This window comes from Scomber scombrus, chromosome 10 (assembly GCF_963691925.1).
Source record: "Scomber scombrus chromosome 10, fScoSco1.1, whole genome shotgun sequence".
NCBI lineage: Eukaryota > Metazoa > Chordata > Actinopteri > Scombriformes > Scombridae > Scomber > Scomber scombrus.
In genome coordinates this window covers 23,217,990-23,245,444 of record NC_084979.1, presented here as the reverse complement: position 1 = coordinate 23,245,444, position 27,455 = coordinate 23,217,990, and the positions used below count along the sequence as shown (strand labels likewise).

The 27,455-nt window shown below is 39.4% G+C and overlaps 1 protein-coding gene across 1 annotated transcript in view; it reads right to left on the bottom strand.

Annotated features, from left to right (window-relative positions):
• grm4 (glutamate receptor, metabotropic 4) overlaps positions 1–27,150 on the bottom strand; it is a 135,248-nt gene extending 108,098 nt beyond the window's left edge. Inside the window, exon 1 of the mRNA XM_062427961.1 lies at positions 26,716–27,150. Within this exon, the coding sequence (XP_062283945.1) occupies positions 26,716–27,135 (420 nt within the window). The 5' untranslated portion in view covers positions 27,136–27,150. The remainder of the gene's footprint in view (positions 1–26,715) is intronic.
• Between the last annotated feature and the right edge of the window lie 305 nt (positions 27,151–27,455).

Here is a 27,455-nt window from a genome sequence, read left to right as displayed (position 1 = left end):
GTTGTTAAAATATAATAACCAGATTTACAGTTACCATTTGCCCAATCCTGTAAAACATCAAAAAAGATAACTGAACAAAAACATGACTCCCCCCAAAACCATAGCAAACCAGCAAAAAAAAAAGAAAAAAGTTAGTTAATGCAAGGTGTTAATGCCTGGCTGATCTGAATGCATTGCAATCAGATCAGTCAGACCACTTCAGGAGGTGATCGAGGTATAAATGAAATCTGCAAAATGTGACTGAAAAATGAATGAAATGCATGACTCCTGTCTACGGCATTGCTTCCCTTGACCAATTTTGTTGGCAACTCCACCAACCCTGCCCAACTCATTTGCATATTAATATCCTATCACAATGTGGGCGGAATCAATATAACAGGTGTAAATGCCAAGGCCACTACACTCATTAACTCTGTCCTTAGAACTTTTAATTGAACATTTTTTGAAATTTCCTGCATGTGCTTTTTCAACTCATATTCAAAAGCCCTCCAATTTATTTTGCTCTGTACTGTTTCTTTCAGACTCCCTCTTCTGCTTAAACACTTAAAAGCAATTTTGTTTCCCTCTTCAACTACTCAGTACTTTACTCTCATACTCCCATTTCTTAGAAGTGGAAAATTACTGATGGCTGATCATGACACTAACTATATTTGCCATAGGAACAAAGTAAGTCTCGAAATCTGTATAAAATTAAGTTGGGGATTTTTTTCTTTACTTCTGAGTATTTTTCATGTTCAAAATGAAAGGACCAATGTAACTTGAGGATCGTGGTGCTTAAATTGTGGATGTTTACTTTTTTTTTTTTTAAGTAGGATATTGTAGTTGTCAGTAGAGATCAATGCACCATCATGGTGAAAGGGCAAGATTGCATTCCTTTTTTTGATTAAAATTGGATACCTAGTGTAAATATTATGTATGAATTAAGATATTGATTGTGCCTCCAAAATGCAACATATCTTCTTATGTAATGTGTGACAGGATGAAAAGATAGTTTATAGTTTTTCTTTGCTGATGTAAATGAATGAGAAGGATAACTTAAGTTGTCGGCTCATAATTATATTCATTTCTCAAGTACAAATAGGCTTCTTAGCTTCTCATATTTAATTAGCTAGGCACACAGTGGCCTTCAAGAGGAGTCTTTATTGTCATTATACAATGTTTTCAAAAGGCATCTCTGCAGTACACTCAATAAAATAAAAAAAATAGCAGATAAAAGAATAATCATGGATGAACCTATTTCATAAAGTCACACTGAAGCTAACTTTGAATGATTTATAGTTCAAAAACTCCTTAATTGCGGGCCCTTTATGCAGCCCCTCAGTTCAGCCTCTGCCTGAAACAGGCAGTTTTAGCTCCTGTCTCTTTAAGGCTAATTTCAACTATCCAAAATATGAGATAGGCCACCGCAAATAAAACATTGACAAGACCAACAATTTTAGCAGCCAAGGCTACAGAACAGACATTTGTTTGCGGGCCTGTTTAAAGATGTGACGTCCGCTCGGCAGCAAGTTAGAAAAAAACATTGCACAGTTTAAAGCCTGGGCTTTTGACTTGCAGGGAACATGTCAGCGTAGGTTTACCTCAATTTTTGGATCTTTGACCATGTTAAGCACAGATATCCAACATCATAACAGTCTATGATCAACAGAAACTCACAAAAGTGTACATGTTTAAGAAGCTAGCAGCTAGTGAGCAACTGAATCGATGAACAGTTTCTTAAAGCTAGTTACTCTTTGTTTGTCAAGAACATAAAGCACCTCAGCAACATTAATCTGCTCCTGCTGTCATTACCAGAAATCTTTCACGTCCAGCAGGATTCCTGCTTTAAGCCGTCCTGTCCTGACCTCAACAGCATTCACAATCTAATTTTAATGTGGAGCCTTGGAAAGTGCAGTCAACCAACAAGTAGTGTGGTGTTGAGTACTGATAATTGGTTGCAACTTATTGCTAGGCAACCTACTTTGTTTGAACCTGCCTGTTTACTTCTTCCTCAGTTAATGATTACATATATTTCCTAGAATGACCTTTGTGCCTTTAATTTTACCTATGGAAGCTATGATTGCATGATATTAAATGCTGGTTATAAGTATATTTAATGATGGGTAGCTTATTAATGCATGCGTTATAATAAAAGGAATCTACTCTAAACTTGGCTTGAGTAGGGCTATTGTAAAAGAACACCCACATGAGTTCCTGTGTATTTATATAAGGTTAAGTACATCAACTATCTGACTGGAGAATTGACCAATCAGTGCATCTGCTTCATTCAGCATCTCAGTGGCTACCAAACCTTGTCAATGTAAAAAGCCACTTCAAACACTTTAAAACAGCATTGATTAGTCATGGGTCCATATTCATGTTAGATGGTTTATTTTTGTACTTATTCCATTCATTATGAGGATATTGTGTCCACTGATTGCTTTAACAGACCTGAATACAATTTAGCCACAGGTACGTTTTGCATATAGGAGGCAATAGTTTTTTTTGTTTTTAAAATCCTTGATAACAGTGATTGGACTGTAATTGGTATGTTATTTCTCTAACTGATGTTAATATCTGACTGTGCATGAAAGTTATGATTGAATGATATCTGTTTTGGTAATTTACATGGTGGTTGCGGTTCTTTTGAATGTAGCTGTGTAAACAGTCCGGTCAGCGTAAAAGAGGCTGACAAATCCACAGCGCCATTGAATAATTCAAAGCACTCTGCCATCCATTCATCCTGCCAGCCTTTAAAACCTTTGACTGCACTATTGATCTGTGTTCTTTGGCTCTACCCCATCGGATATGTATTGAATGACCAAAATCAAATGAACAAGGTTGGTGAAACAAAAGTTTAAGCCTTTAAAGCATTATAGGGAAAAAAAACCCATCCCAATAATATTAAAGGTATCCATACCAATTTTATTCCAACTTTCTTAACTTCAACTAATGTGGACCGTTGTCGTTCTGTAACTCTAAAATGAATCTAGGGTAAGTTTTATCTGTCCTTTTAATGTTATGGGATTTGAGTCCCCTGTGAATATCCCTTAAGTACTTGAAGGCAACTGATTAGCATTACCACTTAATTATCTGTTACAAAGCTATTAAGAACCCATTCCTAAATAAAAAAAATAATGGGGTTACTTCTTTCTTTTCTATGACAGACCATAAAAAGAGAACTGTTACAATAAAATACATTATTTCATACATTTAAACTAGTTTATGGATCAACTTTTAAAGGTCAAATTAAACCTTTAATGGCACCGTTTTTATTAGAATACACAATAAAATTAATACAACAAACTACTAGCACTATCAAGTTACCATTGTAGAAAGGAAATGTGTCTAAATGTTTAAATCAGTGCTCAGATGCTTTAACAGTTGACTCTGTATTAAGAGCATTGTGTGTCTGCGATGGCCTTATTACATGTTTTGAAGCATTTTAATTGCCAACGATTTAACTGTGCTGAACTGCACAAAAGGTAATGCAAATTATGTTTAATTTGCATAGATTGCTTAATCATATTAGTGCTCATCCCACAGAGACCAATTCAATGGAATCTTTTGGCAGCAACATCTTAACAGTTGAAACACTGATATAAACAAGTGGGAAACGGCCCACTCTTATTGGCCTGCCTCACATTACCTGAACTAATACCACATCATCTGAATCTGATATCTTCTCTGTGTCTTTCTGCTCAAGTTGTGTTTGAATTACATCAAACTCAAGGTCAGTCAGTGCTTATCTGTACAACGTCTCAGGGACTCTGAGTGAGAAATAAAGGCACTCCTCTGCAAACCCCAATAGTTTTTTTTTTTTGTTTTTTTTTTAAATATTTCATTACTCCTTTTTTCAGCTTAACTTGCAGAAAGGAGAAGTGGGGCGGTGGAAAGCATTGATAGCACATGCAGTGTGCAGCAGTTATGAGACAACAGAGTGGGTTGAGTGAGTGTGCCTGCAGTCTGTCCTGCTCAAAATCAAACTGTGCCTTGCTAATGTCTGTAAGCAGTGCAGCCTGATTGCCTGAATGTTTCAATCTAGTCATTCCTGTGTGTGCTTTGACACTGATGCCAACAGACAGCTAACTTCTCCATGTGTAAGCAAACCAGGCTTTTCACCTGAGGCAGATCTTTGAAGTTTAGGACCTGCAAATGGAAATAAGAAGAAACACAGGTGTAATACACTTGATGTGGCTTTTACAAAGACTGATGGCAGCATAAAGTATTTATAACAATAGGTAAATGTGCTGAAAATCAGAAAACTTAACGGACTGTCGTAGTTCTGCAAAGTTACAGCTGATTAATTATTTTACCAAAACGGTTGCAGTTTACCCTTAACTACGGTTTTTCAAACCTGCCAAATGCACTGAGATTATTTGAAGACATGACACTTAAACAATGCAAGACTGTCGAAGGCCTTATGCTACTCTGATATCAGCGAAAGCTGCAGATGATGAGCACGCACATTTACCCAATTTCGCCCTCTGAGAAGCTGTTTATAATTTGTCCAGAGTTGTCTCATAATGAGCCATATTAAACACATTCCCTTAAGCAATAGTCACATACAGTATGTCATATAATATCCAATATTATAAATTAAAATTGGATTTTGTTTGTGATATTCACAGCACTAAAATTACCCTGTTAGCATGTCTTTCCAGGCACTGTGTCTTGTTTTTTTCATGATAATTTTAATGTTGTTTTTCTTTCAGTTTTTTCACATTTTCTTCCTTTGAATGGAGAATACAAGGAACTGAAGTTTGTAGATTACCTTGAGCAACAAGAAAATTGCCTCTGGATATTAAAAAAAAATGTTTGTGAGCACAACAAATGAAGTTCACCCCCTATAGTCCGTGAGCCAGAGGGGTTGGTCGTTACCGAAAAAGTGGCAAAGGCTACCATACCTTTTCTGAAAGCCTGGAATCTCAGCTTTTCAATGATGTATGATGGCCATCTGACAAGAGTAGCTGTTTTGAGTTATCACACATAATGTAAACTAAGGTTGAGAAAAATAATGCGTATAAATCAAGCAGAACACTGACAGCTGAAAATCTATATTGGACATATTGGAATATTTTATTTTGTTATGTTTGGTATCATTTTAAAGGGGAGACTCTGGGCTTTCATTTAAATCCTTTTGTGAACATTTTGGATAAGTACAGCCAACCCTGGAGCTCTTCAAACTTTTAATCACACACATTTTCCTGCCATTTTCGCCTAAGTCATCTTTTGTCTTTTAATCCTGTGGCACCAGGGAGCATCAAAGAAACAAAATCCAAACACTGAAATACTGGCATGACCCTAATGATTCAGAAAATGTATCATTTACCCATATTATCTGATTTGGAGGGGTTGATTTTCAGTGTTATATCAGACATGGCGTTTGAGAAAATAATGCCTATAAATTAAGCAGAACACTGACATAGCTGAAAATCTAAAAAAACGTATAACAAATAACAAATGAGACATGGATTCCTATGTTTTAAGGTGTGGTAAACCCAATTATGACATTGCCATTACTGTAAAAGATCAAGGTCATGACTTTTAGGCATGGTCAATGACATTTTATGACATTTTCGTACAGATTGCATCATTCAAGGCCACGACACTAATCAAACTCCTCGTCGGAATCCTCATCAGAGGAATTGGATTGTTTCTCATCAGCAAAGTCATCCTTCTGGTTTTTGCACTGTCTTGCATGGCATAGTTCAGTGCAGGCCAAGTTGTTGGCAACACACTGACATGATGGAGTGACACAGTCCCTCTTGCATGAGCAGGACAGAAACTCAAGTACTGCTTGTGGACCGATGGAGACATTGAACCAGTCTATGGAGAGCTGCAAGTCACCATCTTGGTCCACTCTAGACCACCCATGCTCAACTGGGAAAGGAACTTCAGGGTTGTTCTCGAGGCATCTTCTCCAGATAGCACCTTGATAGTTAGCTCTGAGACAGTGCTTCCTGAGAGAATCTGAGCATGGAGGTAACTGCCAGGATTCTACGCCTTTCTTTGCACAAAAAAGTGCATACCTCATTTCATTGATGTTGGTGATTCTGGACTTGGAGCTGTACATTTGACATGTGAACTCCTGTTACACTGCATACAACTCAGGTGTCATTGTCCAGCCTGCCCCAACCTTCTGAAAGGTCTCACAGAAGTATTCATTCTTCTGAAGAAGTTTTAGGGCTGACACTTTACCACGACCTGCAAATGCACTTACAGTGTCGCAGCCTGTGTATGCGTGTAAACCAGGCAAAGCCTGACACAACTGTGAACCCAGACCACGAGCGAGTTGTGAGATGTTTACGTAACTGGTGCGATTCTTTGTCCCTGACTGCAGGAACAGGTCACATGAGAGTGCATCACTGGTAGCCAGGCTTATCACCAAGACATCAGTGTCATCAGACACAAGGATGACAGATTTGTGACCAGTCCTTGAAGCATGGCAAGCATGGAGTAGCATACGGGTGTCAGCCTCTTCCTGAGTGGACGACAGGTCTGCTACCTTGTGCACTCCCTGTTGGGTCAGCTTGTAAGACTTGTAAGACAATCTTTGGTTGTAGTGTACAGAACCTTTTCACAGAGTCTTGTTCTAGACTGTTCTTTGCCCCACTCTTTGAGCAAGAAGGTAGCAAGATTTGTTTTGTTGTTGTTGCTTTGTAGGAACTTCTTCCATTGCTGAACTCTGTACCCTGCAGTGATCTGTCTGACCTCTGCGCCTGAGTCTGCACCTCTGGCCACTCTCTCCATGTGTTTGATAGAAGCCTCATTATATACATCAAAAACAATGTCAACACGGGTGCTGTGACTTGCTTCAGTTAGCACAGTGGACAAGACATAGTCTGCAATATCAGGAAATGTCTTGCCATCACCGTTCAGCTTCTGAACAAGTGCCATGCCATCTATTACGCAGCTGAAATTTAATGGCAATGATTCAGCAACACATGGGAACTTGAGCAGTTGCTTGGCAAGTGAGGATTTGCAAGTCTTCCTCACATTGCCATCTGGTGAAGCAAGAGCCCACGGAAGTGGTCCAAGGGGATGAGATAACACCTCCTTCAGGTTGAGCTCTCTACTCTGTGCAATCAGTACCATGTGGGCAAATATTCGATTATCAGCTTTGAGGATAACTTCTTTATTCCCAGTTTTGCATGTCTTTGCCTTTCCCTGCATTGAGGAGAATGTTTTCTGTTTCTTCTTGGAGAGTGGTGCATGGAACTGCTTTGCAGGAGGATTACTCTCAACACGCTCAGCAGAGAAGGTTCTGTAGGCATTCTCGCCAATGGTGTGTGCATTCAGAAGGTCTTCAGCAACATCTGCTGGTGCTGTACTTCCAGTAGACAGAGAAACAAGGGACTCACCACCTGCAAATGGATTTATCCAACTAGAATCCAACAGATCCACAGTGCTTGTAATGTGTTCTTCATCTTTGGCAATTCTGCTTTGCCCAAGGTCCTTGTGAGAACAGTCACTTTGTTGGAGTCCCAGGGAGCTTTTCAATATAGACAGGTAAGTGCTTTTGTACTCAGCAGTAAGGTCATATCTTGAGACAGCTGCTGGGTTCAAGCTGAACCCTTTTGTGCCTCCAGCTGTCTGAGTGTCCCGATTGACAGTTTCCTCTAGGGTCTGGTCAATCGGAACCCTGCCAAATGTGTTTGTTGCACTCAGCTGGGCCGAAAAGCCACCTTCACAGAGAAACATGTACAGACCTGGTTTCTCATGTTCAATGTGGCTCATCTCTGAGTAGTAAGCAGTGAGTGACCTTGCATAATTCAGATTATCATAGGCAAAGGTCCAGGGGATGATTGATCGAATGCTAGCCATGTGCAATGCCCAGTTTCCTTCACGTGATGCCCTCACAAGGTCTAGTACAACCTCCACCATGTCAATATATGACATCCAGAAGCTGGCCAGTGGACCTTGCTGAGACCTGAGATGCTGCAGGAATTCACAGAAGTACTGATGGACCTTTCTGAAAACTGTACGGTCAAGTGATTCTTCTACAGTGGTTGATGATATACCGTCAGAAAAGACACTCAAGACTAGGGGCAGGATATCTAGGAGATCGTGGGCATCAGGATGGTTCTCTGTGAGCCACTGGGGAAACTGATTCCAGACTAGCCTCAGGAGGGCTTCATACATGATTTTGTGGAATCTCAGAGATCTATTGTACTTATGGCCATCCAAAACACCACTGACAGATCCCTCAGCCACAGCTCCAGATTCAATGCATATGTCCATTAGGCCTGCAGCCTGGAAGCGCTTCCCAATCACACCCAAGAACATACAGATGGTGTGAAAGACTCCAACTCTTGGCACAATGTTGGGAAACCTGTCTCTATGTGCCCACAGAATTTCTGTAACTTTACAGTAGAGAGCCTGATCAAAGGCAACTGACATGTTGCTAATGTGTAAGGAAGTCATGATGTTTTTACTTTGAAGGAGAATCTCATGAACAGTTGCCATCTGGGTGGCCGGGGCATTGATGGTTGGCAGATAGCTGACAATACTGGGAATAACATCAACAGAGTTTGATGCTAAGATGTTGTAACCTGTCCAGCTAGGGACACTTTGATTTGTGGCAGAGTGCAGTCTGCATACCAACCATAAGAAGTCTTGACTTCAACATAGGATCTTGTTGGAGGACGACACCTAGTTCCCACAGCATACACTGGCAGAGCTGGCAAAGATACAGAGACAGTTCTTTGTTTGCTCTTGGGTACATCACAAGCTGGTCTAGGCAGTTCAGGACCGAACATCCGAGGCTGCACTGCTATACTATTGACCCTATGGGATGTTCCAAAAAAATAATCGAAAACATTTTCTGCCATCGTTGCATTCTGTTTTTATTCACTTTTTGTTTTTATTTATACATTACAAGCTCATTATTTATACATTTTATTTCTGACTGGCTACTATTATATGTTTAAACTGCTTAAACCGCAATGATAACTTTTAAGGTGGCCTCATCCAATATATACATGTCAAGTTTGAACATTTCTCCAAATTAGCGCCTATTTTAGTAAATGAAGCCTCATTTGTATATTTAGCCATTACTTTTGAGAAAACCTGCTATACAAGCAATACTTGTCTTAAAGTATGTGATAAACTGGGAAAGTTTTGTGGTGATGTATAAAAGTTTTCTTATTTACCAGAGTCGCCCGAGAACAAGGCATTCATTTTTTAATGTAAATTACATGAAAGTGGGGACCTGATATAAATTATATTTGGTGGATATGTATTAAGGACCCTTTGAACTATCTAAAAATGCTTAAAATGCTGAATAACAACTTTTTCTAAAAAAGATTTACCTCAGACTTCAACAAATTAGCCTAGGGGTAATAGTACACTACATGTTTCTGTCTTTGAAAACGCCATGTCTGATATAACACTGAAAATCTCCCCCTCCAAATCAGATAATATGGGTAAATGATACATTTTCTGAATCCTTAGGGTCATGCCAGTATTTCAGTGTTTGGATTTTGTTTCTTTGATGCTCCCTGGTGCCACAGGATTAAAAGACAAAAGATGACTTAGGCGGAAATGGCAGGAAAATGTGTGTGATTAAAAGTTTGAAGAACTCCAGGGTTGGCTGTACTTATCCAAAATGTTCACAAAAGGATTTAAATGAAAGCCCAGAGTCTCCCCTTTAAAATGATACCAAACATAACAAAATAAAATATTCCAATATGTCCAATATAGATTTTCAGCTGTCAGTGTTCTGCTTGATTTATACGCATTATTTTTCTCAACCTTAGTTTACATTATGTGTGATAACTCAAAACAGCTACTCTTGTCAGATGGCCATCATACATCATTGAAAAGCTGAGATTCCAGGCTTTCAGAAAAGGTATGGTAGCCTTTGCCACTTTTTCGGTAACGGTTTCCATATTTTGAGGCCCTGGCTCACGGACTACTATTGTTGCTGTCATGTAAAGAAAAGAAACAGGGAATTTTTGAATGTGCCTCTCTGTCACATGCAGTCCATATAGTTTGCATATGAAATTATGCATGAAGCACATGTGATTAATGTGCAGAGCATTCACCAATGCAATTAGTATGTCTTATTGTTTAATGATAAATATATGCCTGATACCGCTTTAAGAAATATTTTGTTGTCATTTTTCCTACTTAAACCTAATTCATACCATTTTGGCTTACCGTAGCTACCATTTGTGCTTTCAAAACATTTAACAAAGGTGAAGTAACAGGAGAGAAAAGCACTCTGCTGCAGCTGCAGAATCACTGAAGGTGTCTATGTCAGGATCTGATGCTTCCATTAACACTGACTAGTTGATTAACTGTGAGCACAGTACACGGGCAGGTAATGTATTCACTGAGTCGATGGTAATGGCTTTTACACAAGAGTGTCACTGTCAGCACAGGGATACTGTTTTAGAGGAGACACTCTGTTGGGGTACAAGTAACTGGCTTGACGTATTTACTGTTTTAAAGACTGCTTTTGTTATTTTTCCCCTTCAAAAGGTTGGAATCATGGCTAGTTTTTAAAATCACTTAAAGTTACTACAAGGAACACTTCATTTGTGTTGATTTTGGTGGCTCCCCTCTTCCTTGTAACGTAACGTAAACATACCGTAGGCTCTTGGGTTTTGCATGCTGTAAATTGTTACATCAGATTTCTGTATTCAGAAAAACTAAAAATAGCCAAGCTTCTCACTCATGGTCTCATTTGCTAATGTAGGTCATATAGAGCATCAGTATTAAATCGAGACTGTTTCCAAACCAAAAACTCCACGTAGTTGCTTTAATGGCTTCAAATTAGATAATTGATGTAAACCATTTTATCCTTTTTATCTAGCCACGACCTTCATCCTGTGCAGCAGATCCAACTCTCATTAAAAAAACACAGTTTAAACCCAAAATTTCCTCAGGGTTCATCGGGAACACTCAGAGCCGACTAAGCACAGTTGAAACTAATTTCTGTTTGTGTAAAAGTAAGTTTCACACTCTCATCGGGCTTAATTACCTGCTTCCTTTAATTGAATATAATTATCTAAAGCTTTTTTCCCCTTGGCTGCTTAATTGCTTATGGAGAGGAATATTTTCATTTATACTGTAGGAGCAATTACTCTCATTTACAGAAAATAGTTGTTAAACATTTTTTTCTTTTCTTTTCCATACACCAAAATTCATATCTTGCAACCCAATATATACAGTAACTACATACTACAAATAATAATACAGATCCTTTTTTGGGAAATAGTAAAAGGAAAAGATATGATTAAGACATAATTAATGAAACATTTTGTATTAATATTTATATTCAAAATAAATCAATAGGTTATTGAATAGTTTTAATGAATTAAGTCATAGAAAGTTTAATTTACAGATAAAGATTTTTGACACACAAACTGCTCTATAATTTAAATGTAATAGAGCAGCACCTTTGGATGACTTTGGAAGTCCATCCGCTCAGTTTATTCTTCCCCCTGTCGATATTACTTGGCTTTTAAGTAATGGTCATGCTCCAGCTGGGGTCAATGGGATCTTGTGGGTTTGCCATCTGTACTGTTGACTTTGCGGTGTTATTGAAACACATAAGACAGTAAATCTAGGGTCAAACAGAGGCAGCAGGTTGTAATATAAAGAGTAGTAAATCCTTCTGCAGATTTATAAAGTCACGCATGACAAAATAAGGAATGTGACATTGTTAATGTGATTAAACTACTGCTCTGTGCTGACATTTCCTTTACCACGAATCAGCAGTGTTGCGAGCTGTCAGCGGCTCACAGCACTGCTGAGGCTGTGGATCATGTCTCAGTTTACAGATTTTTATTGAGGTAGAGATCTCCACTCTGACATGATATCATAAGAAAGCACCAGATCTTCTTTCTGTAGAGGAAGGGCAACACACATTCTCAAAACTCTGACTTAGACTAAGACTATCCTCCCGAGAAAAACAAGACGGCTGATGAAGTAGGTCATCCTGCTAATAGAGTCGGTTGATCAGAAAACGTGTATATGTATATGTGTAGTTATCTTGTTGTTTAGTTTGGAGAACGTATTACATTATGTGAACTTATTATTACCATATCACTTCATGAAACTGAACATTGCTCTAAAAAGAACACAACTTTTGTTTTTACACCATTTGCACCTGCACATCTGACTCAAGGAGATCAACCTCCCAAGAAAAACTACACAAATAGGCCGTGATATCAGTCAGCCTGTCAATTATTGCTGATAGAGACGCCAAATTATAAACAATCCCATGTGTCAGCCTGGAGAGTATAGTCAAACAAATCTATTTGGTTGTTTAATTTGAAGGATTTGTTTTAATTAGATGCACTGTAATTGTTTCATACTAATTTCACTATAAAGTTAAATTACTTAGAGTTAACCTTATTAGGGCCCGAGCGGCGACTGCAAGTCGCCTGGCGAAAGCCCTATTGAAATTGTAATGTTTATTATTATTATTATTATTATTATTATTATTATTATTATTATTATTATTATTATTATTATTCTGACATTTCGTGCCCCAATTTCGCCCCTTTCCCAAATGCGAAAATGCTTATACTTTTGCACGGACGTCCGGCCTCATCCGAAATTCGATATTTTTGGGTGGTCGCACATGGTCGACGCAGAATGGCGGAATAGCGCCCCCTACAAAGTCCAAAAATGCCCATAGGGAATTTTGCTAACACTTTCCTATGCTCACAAAATTCGATACACATATGTATTATACCCACATATGCAAAAAAGCCTCTTGACCTCATGACCTCAACCCAACAGGAAGTCGGCCATTTTGGTTTTGATTTTTCCTGCCTAAAATTAACTCCTCCCACAGCGTTCGCCCGATCAAGTTCAAATTAGGTACGCAACATCTCCAGACCTAGCTGAGCTTAAGTTGTGCTCTGCGCATCCGTAGGTCAAAGGGCGTGTCTGCCAGGGCTCAACTAACTTTGGCGTGCTCGCCATGTACATACGAGTGGCTCTCACGCCCACATACTTCATCCAATCAGCTTCAAACTTGCTGGACATGATGATGGCTCCGCCCTGAACGTCCCGATATATTAACTTCCCACGTAACTCATAGCGCCCCCCGGTGGTAACAGGAAGTGAACTTAAATTCATGAAAAATACATAGTTGACCCCATCAACTTCATTCCACTTCTAAAACATGCAGAACCAGTTGGTGAAGCTACGTTATGAACACTGTGAAGCTACGAGTAATGCCGTCCCTGTGGGGGCGTGGCTACCATCAATTCCTCGCCATGAAAATACGTTTGGCTTTTTGATGGCTTTATTGAACATGTATCATCATGAAATTGATACACAGGTCCAGGGTGGAGACCTCTTCCATCTGATAGGGGTGTCGCTCATGTCGCCCCCTAGTGGAAACAGGAAGTGCCATTTTTTGCATCAACATTGTCCGATTTCCACGTGATGAGGGACTGACCCTGAAAACACCTGCACGCATCCCATTTCTGCCCCCTGGTGAATGAACCATCAAATGCTCATAACTCCCTCTTGCTTTGTCCGATTCACTCCAAACTTCACATGAGTGATGAGGGGCCGCCCCTGAACGCACCAGACCACACCAGACCATATGTGTAACTACCTGTGACTGCCCCCTACTGGATGAACGAAACATTGCATTTTTGGCCTCCTTCCAGGTTTTTTCTCACTTTCTGCTTCACGCCACAGCCCCGCCATGCCTCAGGCCCCGCGGTGGCATGGGTGAGCGAGGGCCCGCCATCGCCGCTTGCGGCTTTAATTTGCTTTGTTACTTATAATCAACTATAAATTACTTTTTTTCTCATTTAGCAAATCAAAGTATTCCAAATCAATCTAGAGTACTGAAACTATGTGTCTTTTTGAAAGGAATGTTTATATGAAAATAAGACACAGAAAAGATTTTTTGCTCAAAAACCTTCTTTACATTTTGAACAACAGGCATCAAATCTGAAGCTTCACCAAGTATTAAAGCCTCAAACAGTGTTCATCCATACAAGTACTTACAATTTAATTATGATATACGCCTGTTTTCAAGTTCACATGCACATATAAAGTAAAATACTTTAGGGAGAGCTGTGAGTGCAGAACCATCATCTATAATGTAGTGCAACTAAGATTAGATAAGATGACTTGCACGATATGTTATATCAGATGGCAAACTACATGTTTAACCGTAACAAATAGTATTATATGAGACAGATCAGCAGTGACTAATAAAAAGCACCTCAGGATACAAAACACCATCCAGACCGAAATCCAAAATGCTGGTTCATAAGAACGAGATTTCACAAAGAATCTCTGGTCTTATGGTCTTATGAGAGATGACTGTCATTGTTTGTTTTTTATTACTATTCTTATTGCTCTTATTGTCAGACCTAGTAATTACAGCTTCATGGGAAGAGTCTGTTGGAGCCATGGGTAGAAAGATTATACAGGATTTTAAGCATTTAAACTATCAACTATCGGCCCACAGTGCCGTTGATTGAATTGATTGAATAACGCACAAGAATAAAAACTGTCCCCAGAGAAGAAGAAATATTTACAGTTATCCGCTCTTGTATCAGGGAGGGCAAGAAATGTGTCCTCCAGACTGGAAATTTTGGCTTGATCATGTTTTGCCTGTCACAAATTGAAACTTTAAGGTTAGAAACCAAAACATAACTGGACACATTCATTTAGAGTTTAATATCAACATGTCACCTTTCTGAGAAATCAATAGCAATATGTTCCAACTGAGCACTGTACAAGTGCACAACATCGACTTTCAGCCACGAAAGGGCGAAGGAGACGTGTCAGGAAATGAGGTGTTGTCAAACCAGCTTGAAGAAGCAAGCTCAATATCCAGGTGTGGTTGTAATTGAAGGCCTTCCAATCTTGATAGTTTAATGATTGCAGGTTAAAGAAACAAGGTGATGGGGTGGTGACAAACAGACTGCTAGACTGTAAGGATTTATCGTGTGAGGAAGCACCTGAGACAATAATTAGGCTATGAATGAGAATTGATCGTCCTCTGCAAGCTCGTAATGTGAATGTGTGCAAATATTTGAAGAGCATGTGTGATCGGCCTCTATATTCAGTCTTTATGTTTGCATCCAGTCTCATTGGACATTAGTTTTACATATCAACTGATTTCACGAAATGGGAACCACTGTTAAACCATGCAAATGTTCTCTTTCTTCAATGGTAGCTCTCAAACTTCGCACTGCTGTACAGAAAACTGGGATTGCTCAACTGGGGTTTCATAATAGAAGAAAATGAAAACAAATTCATGAGAGTAGTGGGACCATCTGGTGTGAGACCATTTGAAAAAGAGCTTTATAAAACAAGAAGCAGAGGGTTTTAATGTTTTTCAACAGCTTAAAAGAACTGAATAGATGGATAGTGTATACTGCTACTATGTAGGCATCTCTCTTCCTTTCATGGTTGCCTCTTAGCATACATAAATATCAGCTGTCACAGTCACTGAAATGTTTCATCCATTCATTTTTTTGTGTGCTCATGTTGTTACAACCATCAGTGTTTTGAAACAGAGAGACAAGTCTTTCTAAAAATCCAGACTTTACTCTACAGCAATAAAAATGCAAAATTATGTCTCAGGAGCACGTTTTAAATATATTTCTAGACATTGGGTCAGTTTAGGTTAATCCATTTCTATGATTTCTTCCAAAAAAATCAGTGGAATTAATGTACAGTCAGAAAAAAATAAAGGGCACCAGTACTACCCTTATTAGATCTTCCTGGTGCTACACACAACTTCACTACTTCGGGAGTCTGAGGGTGGGCGCTATGCTTCTGTAAAAAACGTCATGGGCCTGGACAGTTATTTACGATTAATGCCATATGAGCAGTGCTGCTTACTTGCGCATTTCCTGCTCGGGACATGTACAGCAAGTGTGACATGAATAGCCAATAAGTTGTTCATGTGAATTTGTGGGAGATTTGCCCATGATGTGGAGGCCGTGGAAGAGAAGTCTTCACGCTCCACCTTCCCCTTTTAAAAATGTTAAAGCAAGAGCAAAAATTGTATTTATCAAGGAGATTAAGTCGGAACATGGAGAGAGAACCAGGGAAATGGAGGATGATCATTTTGAAAAGTTAGGTGCAGGATAGCCTCAGGGAAGAGAAAGAAAAAGAAAGTTGTTTTGTTGAGTCATAGTGAGAGTGAACATGAAAAAGAAACCTACATGGTTGGAATGCAGATTTGGGGTTTGTGATAGAAGGTGCTGGATGTTTAGCTTTCTTAGAAAAGCACAAAGTGGCAAGATGTATTGAGAATAAAGTGGGAAAAGTTAAACTGATCATCTAAGAGGCGGAGTGTTGTGTCAAAGATATAGATGGGAAAAGCTTTGAAAATCTTGTTGTTTGGTTCTGGGATGTATGACTTTAGCTTTAAACTTAGCCTTGACTTTGGTCTGTGACCAAATACCTACAAAACTAAAGTAATTTCCATCAGTCTCAGCTGTACTTTTTGTTGTAAATATTAGCATGCCAACACAGTAAGCTTAAATTGAGATCATGGCAGCTAAATATCAACAAGTTAGCATTGTTGCTGTGATGTAGCATTCAGCATGCTGATGTTAATATTGAACTCACAACACCACTCTGAAGCTTCACCGAGCTGTTTACATGACTATTGTCTCTGAGTCGTTTTTTCTGTAGGGCTGTATGGCAAAACACAGTGTATGGATGGCCGAGCTCTCTCAATACAGCAGAGGAAAAAATAGCAAAAGAACATGGTGTTCAGCATTAGTGCCACATTCACAATATTCTTTGCTCACATAGGTCGTGCCATGGTATACAATCAATCTTCCCTGTGTCCTATTTATATAAAATGTTTAACTCTGATGTTGGACACAGTTGGTATATCCTGACTGCCTCTGTCCAGAAAGCGAGTCCCTTTGTGTGACACAGCAGTGACTCACGAGAGCCTCCATGTTGTCTCATGTGCTGGAAGGCTGGAAGATGTCCAAGCTGCTTAGCCTGAAGGAGGCCAAACTTTCCCTCTCTGTCCCTGCTGCGGGGTAGTCTGAGGATATCAGCTGGCATTAGCAGGCGGGCTGACAGTCCCAGTCCCTTTAAGATCTCAAGCAACTTTACAGTGGCCATATGAAAATTTTATTATATTGACCTTTTCTTGCTCGTATATTTTATATTTATTGTTCAAGAGAAGTGCAGAGAAGCTGCTGCGCTGAAATTAATAAATAACTAAGCACTCTATTTTTTTCCCTCGCTGACACTGTCACTTTGACTGCTCAAATTTTTTTTTAAATAAATAAATAAATAATAAATCTCTTCCACAATCAATACAGACACTGTCATGCTGCCATTGATTACTTCTAATTTAAATATGTTTGAGCTTTTTGGTTTTCTCTTCGTTGTGGCTTCAAACCTTTCATCAAACTCTGAGTACATTTTAAGCAGCACAGCCTCACACAAGAGGACAGTGATGGATTGGTGGGTTGATGGTGAGATTATGCAGGTGAGACAGCTCCAAGCCTTTAATCCTACGCTCTTTTCAAGGAAACAATGTGATGGCTCCGCTCTGTTTGTTGGATTCTGTTCTGAAGAGCAGATTTTTTTTTTTCTTATTTAAAAAAAAACTTTTATAGAAAAGTAAGAGCAGAGTATCAGATACAGATCTAAATGTTAGCGACTGGGAGATTGCAGCCACTGTAGTATAGTGACAGCTCAAACACAGAAAATAAACCCTGTTGATATTTGTGTTGTGCTCTTCGTTGTCCCTCTTGGCTTTGAGAATTTAACAGGAATGCTCAACAGAATGAAATCGTACATTTATTAAAAAGAAAAGAAAAGTGGGAAAAAAAGCATTTTCCCTCCTGCCAGCATTCCCTCTATGGGCCTGCTCGTACACACTAATTAAATGCCAGAAATTAATTTGAGTGAAACCTAACATATCGAGAAAGAGAATGCACAGGAGGAGACAGCCACACAGTAGCTATTTTGTCATTGTGTTTGGTGATTACCAGCAGTAGTTTGGGTTGCCTGCAGAGGGATTTGCAAACGCCAGGAGAACAGGGATAAAAACAGAGCTAAAGAATAAAAAATAAAAAAGCAAGGTTTTGGGCAGCCTTAACTCATGACTGTCCTAGGAATTGACCGGTCGGCCTGGGTGGGCAAAGTGAGTCGAATCGGAACTAATCCCGAACTAAAGAAGCTGCTCCTGTGTAGTGAGAGCATGGTAGATGGGGGGGGATGTCTGCAATCTGGGGTTGAGAAAGACAGGAATTTGGTCTTCTCAGTTGTAAAAGTCTTGTTGAGGGGCACAGATAAAACCATAGGAAACCCACTGGTCTGCAAATGTATATAATCAATTTCTTGCTGCTTGTTTTTTAGGACATTTATTGGATTTGCTTCCCTGTTTGTTTGTGTCAGCCAGACTTTCCGGGGTGTAAGGATTTCAGCATGTACATGGGATTTGTTTGGCATGAGTGGGTGGGTTTCAGGGAATGGGCTGCGTGAATGGGCTAATGTGGCATAGTGTGAACCAAATTACACTGAGACCAGAATGGGAGTGAGCTTAGTCAGAGTCCATGCTCCTGTCCAGACCTCTCTCTCTTCAATTACCGTCCAGTTCAAGGGTGTTGATGAGGCTCTGTGAAGGTGACATGGTGCACATTGAGAGCAGTGTCCAGGTGTGATAAAACACAGGTCAGAGTGTAACATTTAGCTGTACTACACTATGAGGAATGTATGTCACACTGCAACAATTGCTGGAAATATACCCCACTGTGTACCCCACCTGTCTTATTATGTTGTTATTATTATTGTTACAATGCAGCAACAGTGTGATTGTCAATGAACATCTGAAATTTGACTTGAAATGACTTTGAAAATGTTTGTTTGTGTAACTTCTTTATAGGTTACACTGTTGAACTCAATAATTGTACATAATAAAATGAAATAGTGTGTCAAATTTTCTAATGTCAAACTCTGCAGTCTCTCATCTTGTGTCTATTTTAGTATCTTCCAGCTCATTATTTTGGTTTTACAGCCTATAAATTTTAAAAAGAGATCAATTTTGTTTTGATATGACAGCACACAATGAGTCATGTGGCTACATAAGCTCATCTGGGTAGTTTAAACTTGAAGAAGAAAAAATCACATGGCATTCAATTAAGGTAACGACTAAAGTAATTTGGAGGCAAGAGTAAAATAAACATACAAATGAAATAATGATCAAATTTGGCCCCCAGAGATGATGGCTCTAGGCTGCCCCTGATGTTTATTTCCTTTTGCTGTTAATTTCCTTTTATTGTGTTGGATTCCCCCTTATTTCTATAATGTAAATACACTGTTTTGATTCTGTCTTATCTCTTTCATAAATCCAGCTGCAGCAGGCAGATGTTTTCAGAAAAAAAACACAGCTCTGATACACCCACTTTTGCTTTCTGGTAGACAGAGTATGTTAAATGTATGTCGCTAAAAGGAGAGTGAATATTAATCAGGTGGCTAAAAACACAACTCCACATTAATGCTGAGCAAATAAAAACATTAGATATATAATTTTTATAAAGTGATTAATATGTCTTTGTGAGGTTTACAGCTTGTTTCACTGCCCTTATGTGCAACTCTCAACCGAGATGAAAAGGAAGCAAGATGGCTCACTCGTTAGCTACTTTAATGATCAGCTCTGTGTTTCATTCAGTTTTTTTTAAAACAAGTTTTAACTCTCTTTGGATTCAAGTGGCCAAAAAAATCCATCAGAATCATCAGGTCACTAGAACCGTTAAAATTAATGGAAAGAGGAAAACTCAAATAGGCAAGGCGAGTTTATTTATATAGCACATTTCAGCAACAAGGCAATTCAAAGTGCTTCACTTACAACGTTAAAAGCCTCAAAGTGCAAAAGAAACACACCATAAAAGGGCATTTAAATACAATAAAAACAGTCATTAAACAGCTAAGATAATGAAATACAATAATAGGCTGAAATAAAATAAGACAAGTATAAAGTTTTTTACTTAAAGGAATTACGTACTAAAAGACAAACTTGACGCATTTGAGATGCATTTGATTGGCTAACTGCTGAAGGCTTTGATTAATCTATTTTGGGATGTATTTTTGTATTGAATGAGGACTGTCCGCCTTCACCGGTGTGTTAGTATCTCTTCTGTGAAAAAATATCTTAACCAAAAACTGTTTTAATTATCATCATTAAGGCACCTGACTTGTTTTTGGACAGGATTTTTTTTAAAAGGGAACCTATCCTTTAATACAGTTTTATTTGAAATGATTGTTATTTCCTGATTAGTTGCTGCTCAGTGTACTGGTCACATTGGCTTTAAAATTAAAGTAGCGACACACTTGCTCCATTTCGAACACCTCTACAGGTTCTTAGCATCATTTTACATACATTTTACATTCATGCTGCTGAATTTTTATTCAGTTCTCAAAGCAACTGAAAGTGATATTTCACATTCATGTCTAGATGTAGTAGGTTGACATTAACAAGTGAAAGTAAAAAAACAGATGTGTGCATATTTTTGAGAGCCTTTAAAGCTTTCATCGTATCTTCACTGCAGGCTGATGCAGTAATCCAATAAGAGCGCTGTCTCCACACAGTGAAATGCTGAGGGTGAGTAAGGCATTGTGTCTGAGGGCCTCTCTGTCTCTAATGAGAGAAGAGAGAGGCGGATGCAAGGTCTGTACTTCACAGACAGCACAACAGGCAAGTTAACCCTCCTCTTTCTGCACAGAGTACCTAGCTACCACCTCTGCTCCCCTCTTTCCATCTGTCTCCACAGTTCCTCCCTCACTCCTCCACAGAGGAAACACATAGTTGTGCAGACTGACTGTACCTTCTTGTACATAATTTAGAGAGCTGGTGGTTCGATTCCAGCCAGGGACCTTTGTTGCATGTCATTCCACCCCTCTATCTCCCTTGTTTCCTGTCTGCCTCCTCACTGCCCACTGTCTACTAAAAGCAAAAAATGTCCCCCTCCAAAATCTTTATAACAACAGAAATAATAATAAACTAGCCCATTCTATGTCTGGAAGCTTATGATTATCTCAGCAAGTCAACTTTCATACCTGAAACAAGCTGCAGTTTCTCACTGCAGCAGCAATATCCCTCAAGCTAGTCAGTGTAGCTATTTTCAATGATGTATCAGAGACACAATCAAAAGCTTGGGGCTTTAATTACACTTAGTATGTCTTGAGTATCATAAGCAACCAACCACTAATTACCTCAAGTACTGGTGCACTTTGCTCCCACTTATATAGCAGTATAAAGACCTAGCAGATTAAAACAGACCAAGCACTGGACCTAGTGATGAGGGGAAGCAGAGGGGGAGCTTTCAATGCCAATCCCTAGGCGTGAATTACGTAACAATATTGTAAAATATTCATGACACACCATGGGGACGGAATCCTGCCTGCTCTGAAGTGCTGAGCAAACACTTTGCCATCAGCCACTCTAAGACTGTGAGGAGGATAAAGAAAGGCCCAAAAGTAAGGAGCTGAAAAACAATTGCAAGCATGAAGCCAATTATCGTCAGGAAACCAATCCTTGCCCATGAGGATGGCTAACAGTGTGAACAGCGACGGTTCCAAAGTTGTATTGGTGGTGTATTGTATTTAGGTTGCGTGCTTTCATGCGGGTGCTCTTTGTGTGTAGTAAATCATTAAGCAAACATGAAAATTTGATGAAGCAACTCTAACAAAACACTGCGTTAAACAAAATAAGGCGCCACAACAAACCAGCATACACAAGCAGCTACTGACCAGCACAAAATATCTCATAACAGCTCCTTCATGTTTACATCATTGCTCTGGATTATTACAGTATAACATGCAAAAAAGACACACCATCATCAATACCTTGAGTTGATGTCAAAGTGACATCTCAAGTGAGGAAGAAATAGGTTGAACAATTGAAAGAAGCCATGCCTGACTTTTAAAGTCATTAGCGGGAAGTGGATAGTAGTGAAACCCTCCCCGCCACTCAAGTCAGGCCTGCTTATGGTTTTTATGTGACTTTAATGATGGAGAAAGGAGCTGGAACCTGCCCAGCCATGCCGCCTGAGAGTACAACCTTAGCTTTACTTATTAGTCAATATCCTTATGGCAAGCACAACGTATTACAAGTAATTGCAGCAGAGTGGTTTCTGATGGCTCCTGCTGACTTTTGTATTCTGATATTCCACGTAGTACTTGTTCAAAAAGGCCAAAATGAAAGTGATATTTTAGGGACAAATCCACCCTAAGATATTCTTATATTCTGAGAGATCATTGGTGTGTTCAGTGAGTTATTTTTCTCCCTCAACCTGACTCAACTTCTACTTCAGTTCATGATTAATTGTATACCCCACGATACCTTTGGATAACTGCCAGAGAACGAGCATGATTTTGTTCCAAAGTCACCAGCAGTTCATGATTTTTCACTTGAACTGAGGGAAAGTGAATATTTCGCCTGCTTAATGACTAAAAAAAACATCCTTCTAATTTGCATTTTCACATTGGTAAAGGGCACTGGCTCTAAAAGTGTCAGGTCATCTTGTTTTTTTGCAACAATCATGCATTGCCTTGCAGCATTGTTACCATTAGTATAATTGCAGTTTTACCTGAAGTAAGATACTTTAAAAGCTCCAGTCAACTGAATATCAACTTACTGAACATAATATCAGGGTAATTATATCAAGTAAAACAGTGTAATGAAGTAAATTCAAATATAATGCAAGTAAATAAAACAGGATGGTAGAGAATTAAGCACAGTGGGAACATTTTTATCAACTTGTTTACATCATTACATCTGCTGGCGTGACGATTAAATCCTGAAGAGAAAATTATAGAAACGAGGGCACAAATTAACTAAAAGGAGGAGAGAGATGGATCTGATGTTCTACAGTAAATCGAAATGCGAGCACAAGGTCTGCCTCATGCATATGCAAAATCATATTGTGACCCGAATGTGGTGTTAATATTAGTAAAAAAATATTGAATCCAGTATTATTATTTGCACCTGGGGGCCACTTATGGGCCCCATACAAAATCATGTTTCCATGGTTTCTTATTTCCCTATCAGTGTGATTCATGAAAAATTGTTCCACCTGTCGAATGGAAAATAGACGATAAGTCGATTAAAGGCTTTTGAAGCTTCACAGTTCTCAACTATGTGTATTTTAAACTACAGGAATAAAAATCCAATGAATGCTCTGATGAGAGAATTTGCCACTGTCTTGACTTTTTTTATTGTTGTAAATAATGTTATCTACTTTGCATGTGGTGTAACATTAAAAGAAAGCAAAGGCAAACCAGGGGGAAGCCACACTGACCTCTTGTCAGATATTTTCAGTTCTGTGATGCTGTGAGTTTTCTGGTTTTCAGATAGTGTTATGTGATATGAAGAAGTTGTTCATCAGATTATTGCTTTATAAAAAGATTCACTGCTGATTTGAGATGTTTTGAGATGTCTTGTTGAAAACATCTGGAGCTATAAAAAGGTTGGACAACAATGTGCTGTTGTACAGAAAGATCTGACACACACACTAACTGATATGATGTGAACTGTTCTTAAAGAGATAGAAAGCCCTGTTTTTTATGCGGTAGCCAATGCCAATCCACCACTGGAGGTGGATGCATTTGCACAAACTCCATTAACTAAAAGCCTGTTCTACGCTTTTCCTTCCTTCCATCTGATCCCACTGCTGATGCACAGAGTCAAACAACAGGAGCAGCACTGTGATATGCAGAACATGCCTGGCTAATGGTTGCTCCCACTAGCTCTCAATGGTTGCATCATGTCAAAGTTTTTTAGGATTGAAGCCAACAGTGATGTAGCCAATCCAGCGCTTGTGTGACTGGTCCAATATAACTTCCCACTGTAGGTAAAGAAATCGGTCATTTCAATGCTGCTTCTTCTTCTACTTCTGCTCTAGACTTGTGTGTTGGTTCAATGTGTACAGTATGTGTCAGCGATGTTCTGTCATGAGTGCTTTGGAGAGAGGTCGTTTTTAGCAGCCATCTCTTGATATATAGTGCTTCCTTCTTGGAGTGACGTGACAGCATCCTGTAGCATGCCCGTCTGTTGCCAGTGGTTGTCAAGCCCACTGAGCAGATATCTTTAAGGGTGCTGTCCATCAAAAAAGTATTTCTGCTTGCCCTGACCTCACCCCAGAGGGCGAATTATTAGTGCAGCCTCTCAGTCCATCTAAGCTGTTTGGCTTCTCGAATATGAGCAGCACTGTACGTACACAAAAGTCATTCCAGGGACACTGAGTCTTGGATGGTGCAGCTCAGTGCCCTTTAGAGAGGAAAAAAAGGAAAACTTAAATAATGTGTTCCCACTGCAGGATTTGGAATGCTCCTTGGAACACACAACAACTCATTGGCAAAATTTTGTCCAAGCAGAGGCTTGCCAATTAGCTGTGCGCAGACGTCTCACAAGCCTGTGAGTGGACAGGCCCTCCACTGGCTGTTCATGTGTCCTCCACAAGGAATCTGGCAGCATTGACAGCCTTGTTCTGTGGCACATTTGGGGTTGGAGGGTTGCACAATGGAATAAGGCGTGGCAGTTATCCCAGGTTTTTGGGCATCTCTGGACAGGCTTAGGGAGTAACGGAATAAATGTAATAGCGTTATGTAATTAGAATACCAAAAAAAAGGTACCGTATACTGTTACTGTCAGCTACAGGAAAAGAACATGTAATCTCATAACTGTTCAATTTTGTAAAAAAAAGTTTTGGTTGATTTTTTTATTTTTTATTTGGCAGGATTACAATTTTCAGACTGTCCATGTTCGGCAAGAACACTAGTCCTTGCTTGCAGCCATGTCTCTCATTCTGTAACCATTAAAGCTGCAGTGTGCAATTGACACGCCCACTATACCTGCAGGGGGTGGAAGCAGAGTGCTACACACACATTGTTGCCCCACTGTTCCACCAATAGTAACACACATTGTACTAAGATCATGAGAAGGTGCGCTTCATTGTAGTCAGAGCTCGGTTAAGTTTGTCATTTACTAAGCGATAGTTTAAAAGAAAGAAAGAAATGTCTTGCTCTGGACCTACATATAAACTGCTATTGATTGTTCTGTTGTCTTACAGAATTAAGTAAAATTCATCTTATTGATAATTCTTTTTCTCTTGTCTTTATTTGCATATTTGCTATTGAAGTAGTCCAAAAGTAATCAAGTTGCATTACTTAAATATTGTAATTAGTAATGGTATTGGATTAACCTTTAAAAGTAACCCTATCTCTGTATTTGTGCTCAGCAGTGTCATGAGACTTGTATATGTGTGTTGTGCTGTCACTGTTCTTTTATGGATGGAGGTAACGGTAGAAGGGATGTCTTGTTTTTTGGTGATGTATGTGTTTATGTTTGTCTTCCTCCTTATCCTCTGTACTAAGAAGAGGGTCTTTAGTGTCAAGACTTGCTCAGCAGTGTTGTAGTCTCCACCACCCTCTGCTTGAGCATATAAGCTAATCGTGGACTGGTGGACACTGATGGCCTGGTGTGGCTACATCCCCCACTGACCCAGAGAACAACAGACATTCTGCTGAATCTTTTCTTCTTTGTCTTCTTGGTCAGACAGAATCAATATAAATACAGTTTAATGACAACGGCTGTGATACTGACATTTAAAATAAGTAATCACAGAGAAAGTTCTAGATGACAGAAATGTATTTTAACTTTGCTGCCACACAGCCCATGTAGGAGGTTTAACAGGTACCTCCGTTCAATCCCCTTCTGCTCTTTGTGATCATCTGTGCAGTTTTAACACATCGAATTCACAATAAGGTTGTTCTCATTGACATATATTTACATATTTTTTAAGTGTGAAATAGTGATACAAATAGGACCGTTAACCATGTTCTCTGCCCTCCACTTGTTGCTAAAAGCTAAATGGATGAAAAAGAGGGAAAGTAAGCCCATTATATACTTTATATTCAGCCGTTATAGGGTTAAATCTATTGATACTAATTGACTTGGCACATACGAGCAAATTTATGGTCAGTGGATTCATGAATATTAGTAAATAAAGTCCGAAGAGACCATAAGCTAGGGTTACCATACACAACCACTGTCTTTCTTACTGCTGCCTAGTCTGGCATGAATATTGGGATATTATTAAAAAGACAAGCTGTTTTGACACGACCCTTATGCTCATTAGTTTGGCTGTAGCCTGTAGTTTAGTGTGACTGCACTGAGCAGGTATTACAAAAGTCCTGTCATGTACTGTTTATGTTTTGCTTCCATTTGCATCTGTTGAGCCAGTGCAAAGCAGAAGCTCATTTTATACACTATATTCAGTAGCAGTGCAGTGTGCTCATAGTGCCATGCATGGTTTACCCAAATTAGCTAATTAGATGAAGAACACTAAGGACTCTTGGCAAATTAATGTAATTGGTGAAGAAAATTATGGTGTAATGATCAGTCCTAGTTTTGTGGACAGTGGGTAAAGATGTCTCAAACTGCTGTGATTTAAGCTACTGAGGAAAATAAAAAAGAAAGAAAGGCAATAAGCAATAACATAGACTGGGAAATACTGAATAAAAGAGAGTCAGTGTGTGTGTGTGTGTGTGTGTGTGTGTGTGTGTGTGTGTGTGCGTGCGTGCGTGCGTGTGTGTGTGTGTGTTAAAATCATCTAAAATTCAACGTCTGCCTTGTATTGTTTCCAACTAAAAGTCTGATCCACAAAAAAAAGAAAACATCAATACTCTGCAATCATGATTACACAGATACTGAAGAAAAAGTGAAGTAAGAAAGTGGTTGCTGAAGAAGAAACTGACCTTGAAGAGACGTAAGATGTTGGCCACCATGATTGACACGGAGCTGGCAGATGCACCAATCACTCCCACCACCCTCTCGGGCTTAGTGATGATGGGCGGCCCTCCGCTGAGACACTTGACATCAGTTGAGTCTTTCTCAATCAGCGCCTGAACAAATGTCAGCGACTGTTCCAGAGCATGAGTGTCCCGGGAGCAGGTGTCCAGGATGCGTGCCCCCAGAGTGATATTAGGCAGCAGCTCGTTGTCATTATTGATACGATCCAGGGCGAATAACATGGCCTCCAGCCTATGGATCCCTTTCTCCTTCTTCAGCTCCCCACAGGCCTTGCCATCATTTCCTCTCGCATGCACTGGAAACAGCCCACCCAGAGATATGTCCCCATCAATGCGTATTGAATTGAGGTGTGTGTGGCCTGGCATTTTGGGTTTGGCTGCCAAAGCGATCAAGAAGTAACAAGCCAGCAGCAACACCCAGCAGCAGCAGCCAATCCACGCTCTCTCAAAGCCTCCTCGCAGAGTCATAATGAAAGGCTAAATCCGCATCCAAATACAAATTAAAGTCCTTTGAAAATGAAAGCGGAGTACACACATGTACCCACACACACACATGCAAATGTCCTGAAGGTTAGCCGCAATATTTTTGAGCACAGTCGTCTTCAGAAGTCTCTTCTCATGCTTTCTAGCTTTGACACAAACTCAGTAATACTAATTATGCAGCTTTGCTCTCTTTATCTCTTACC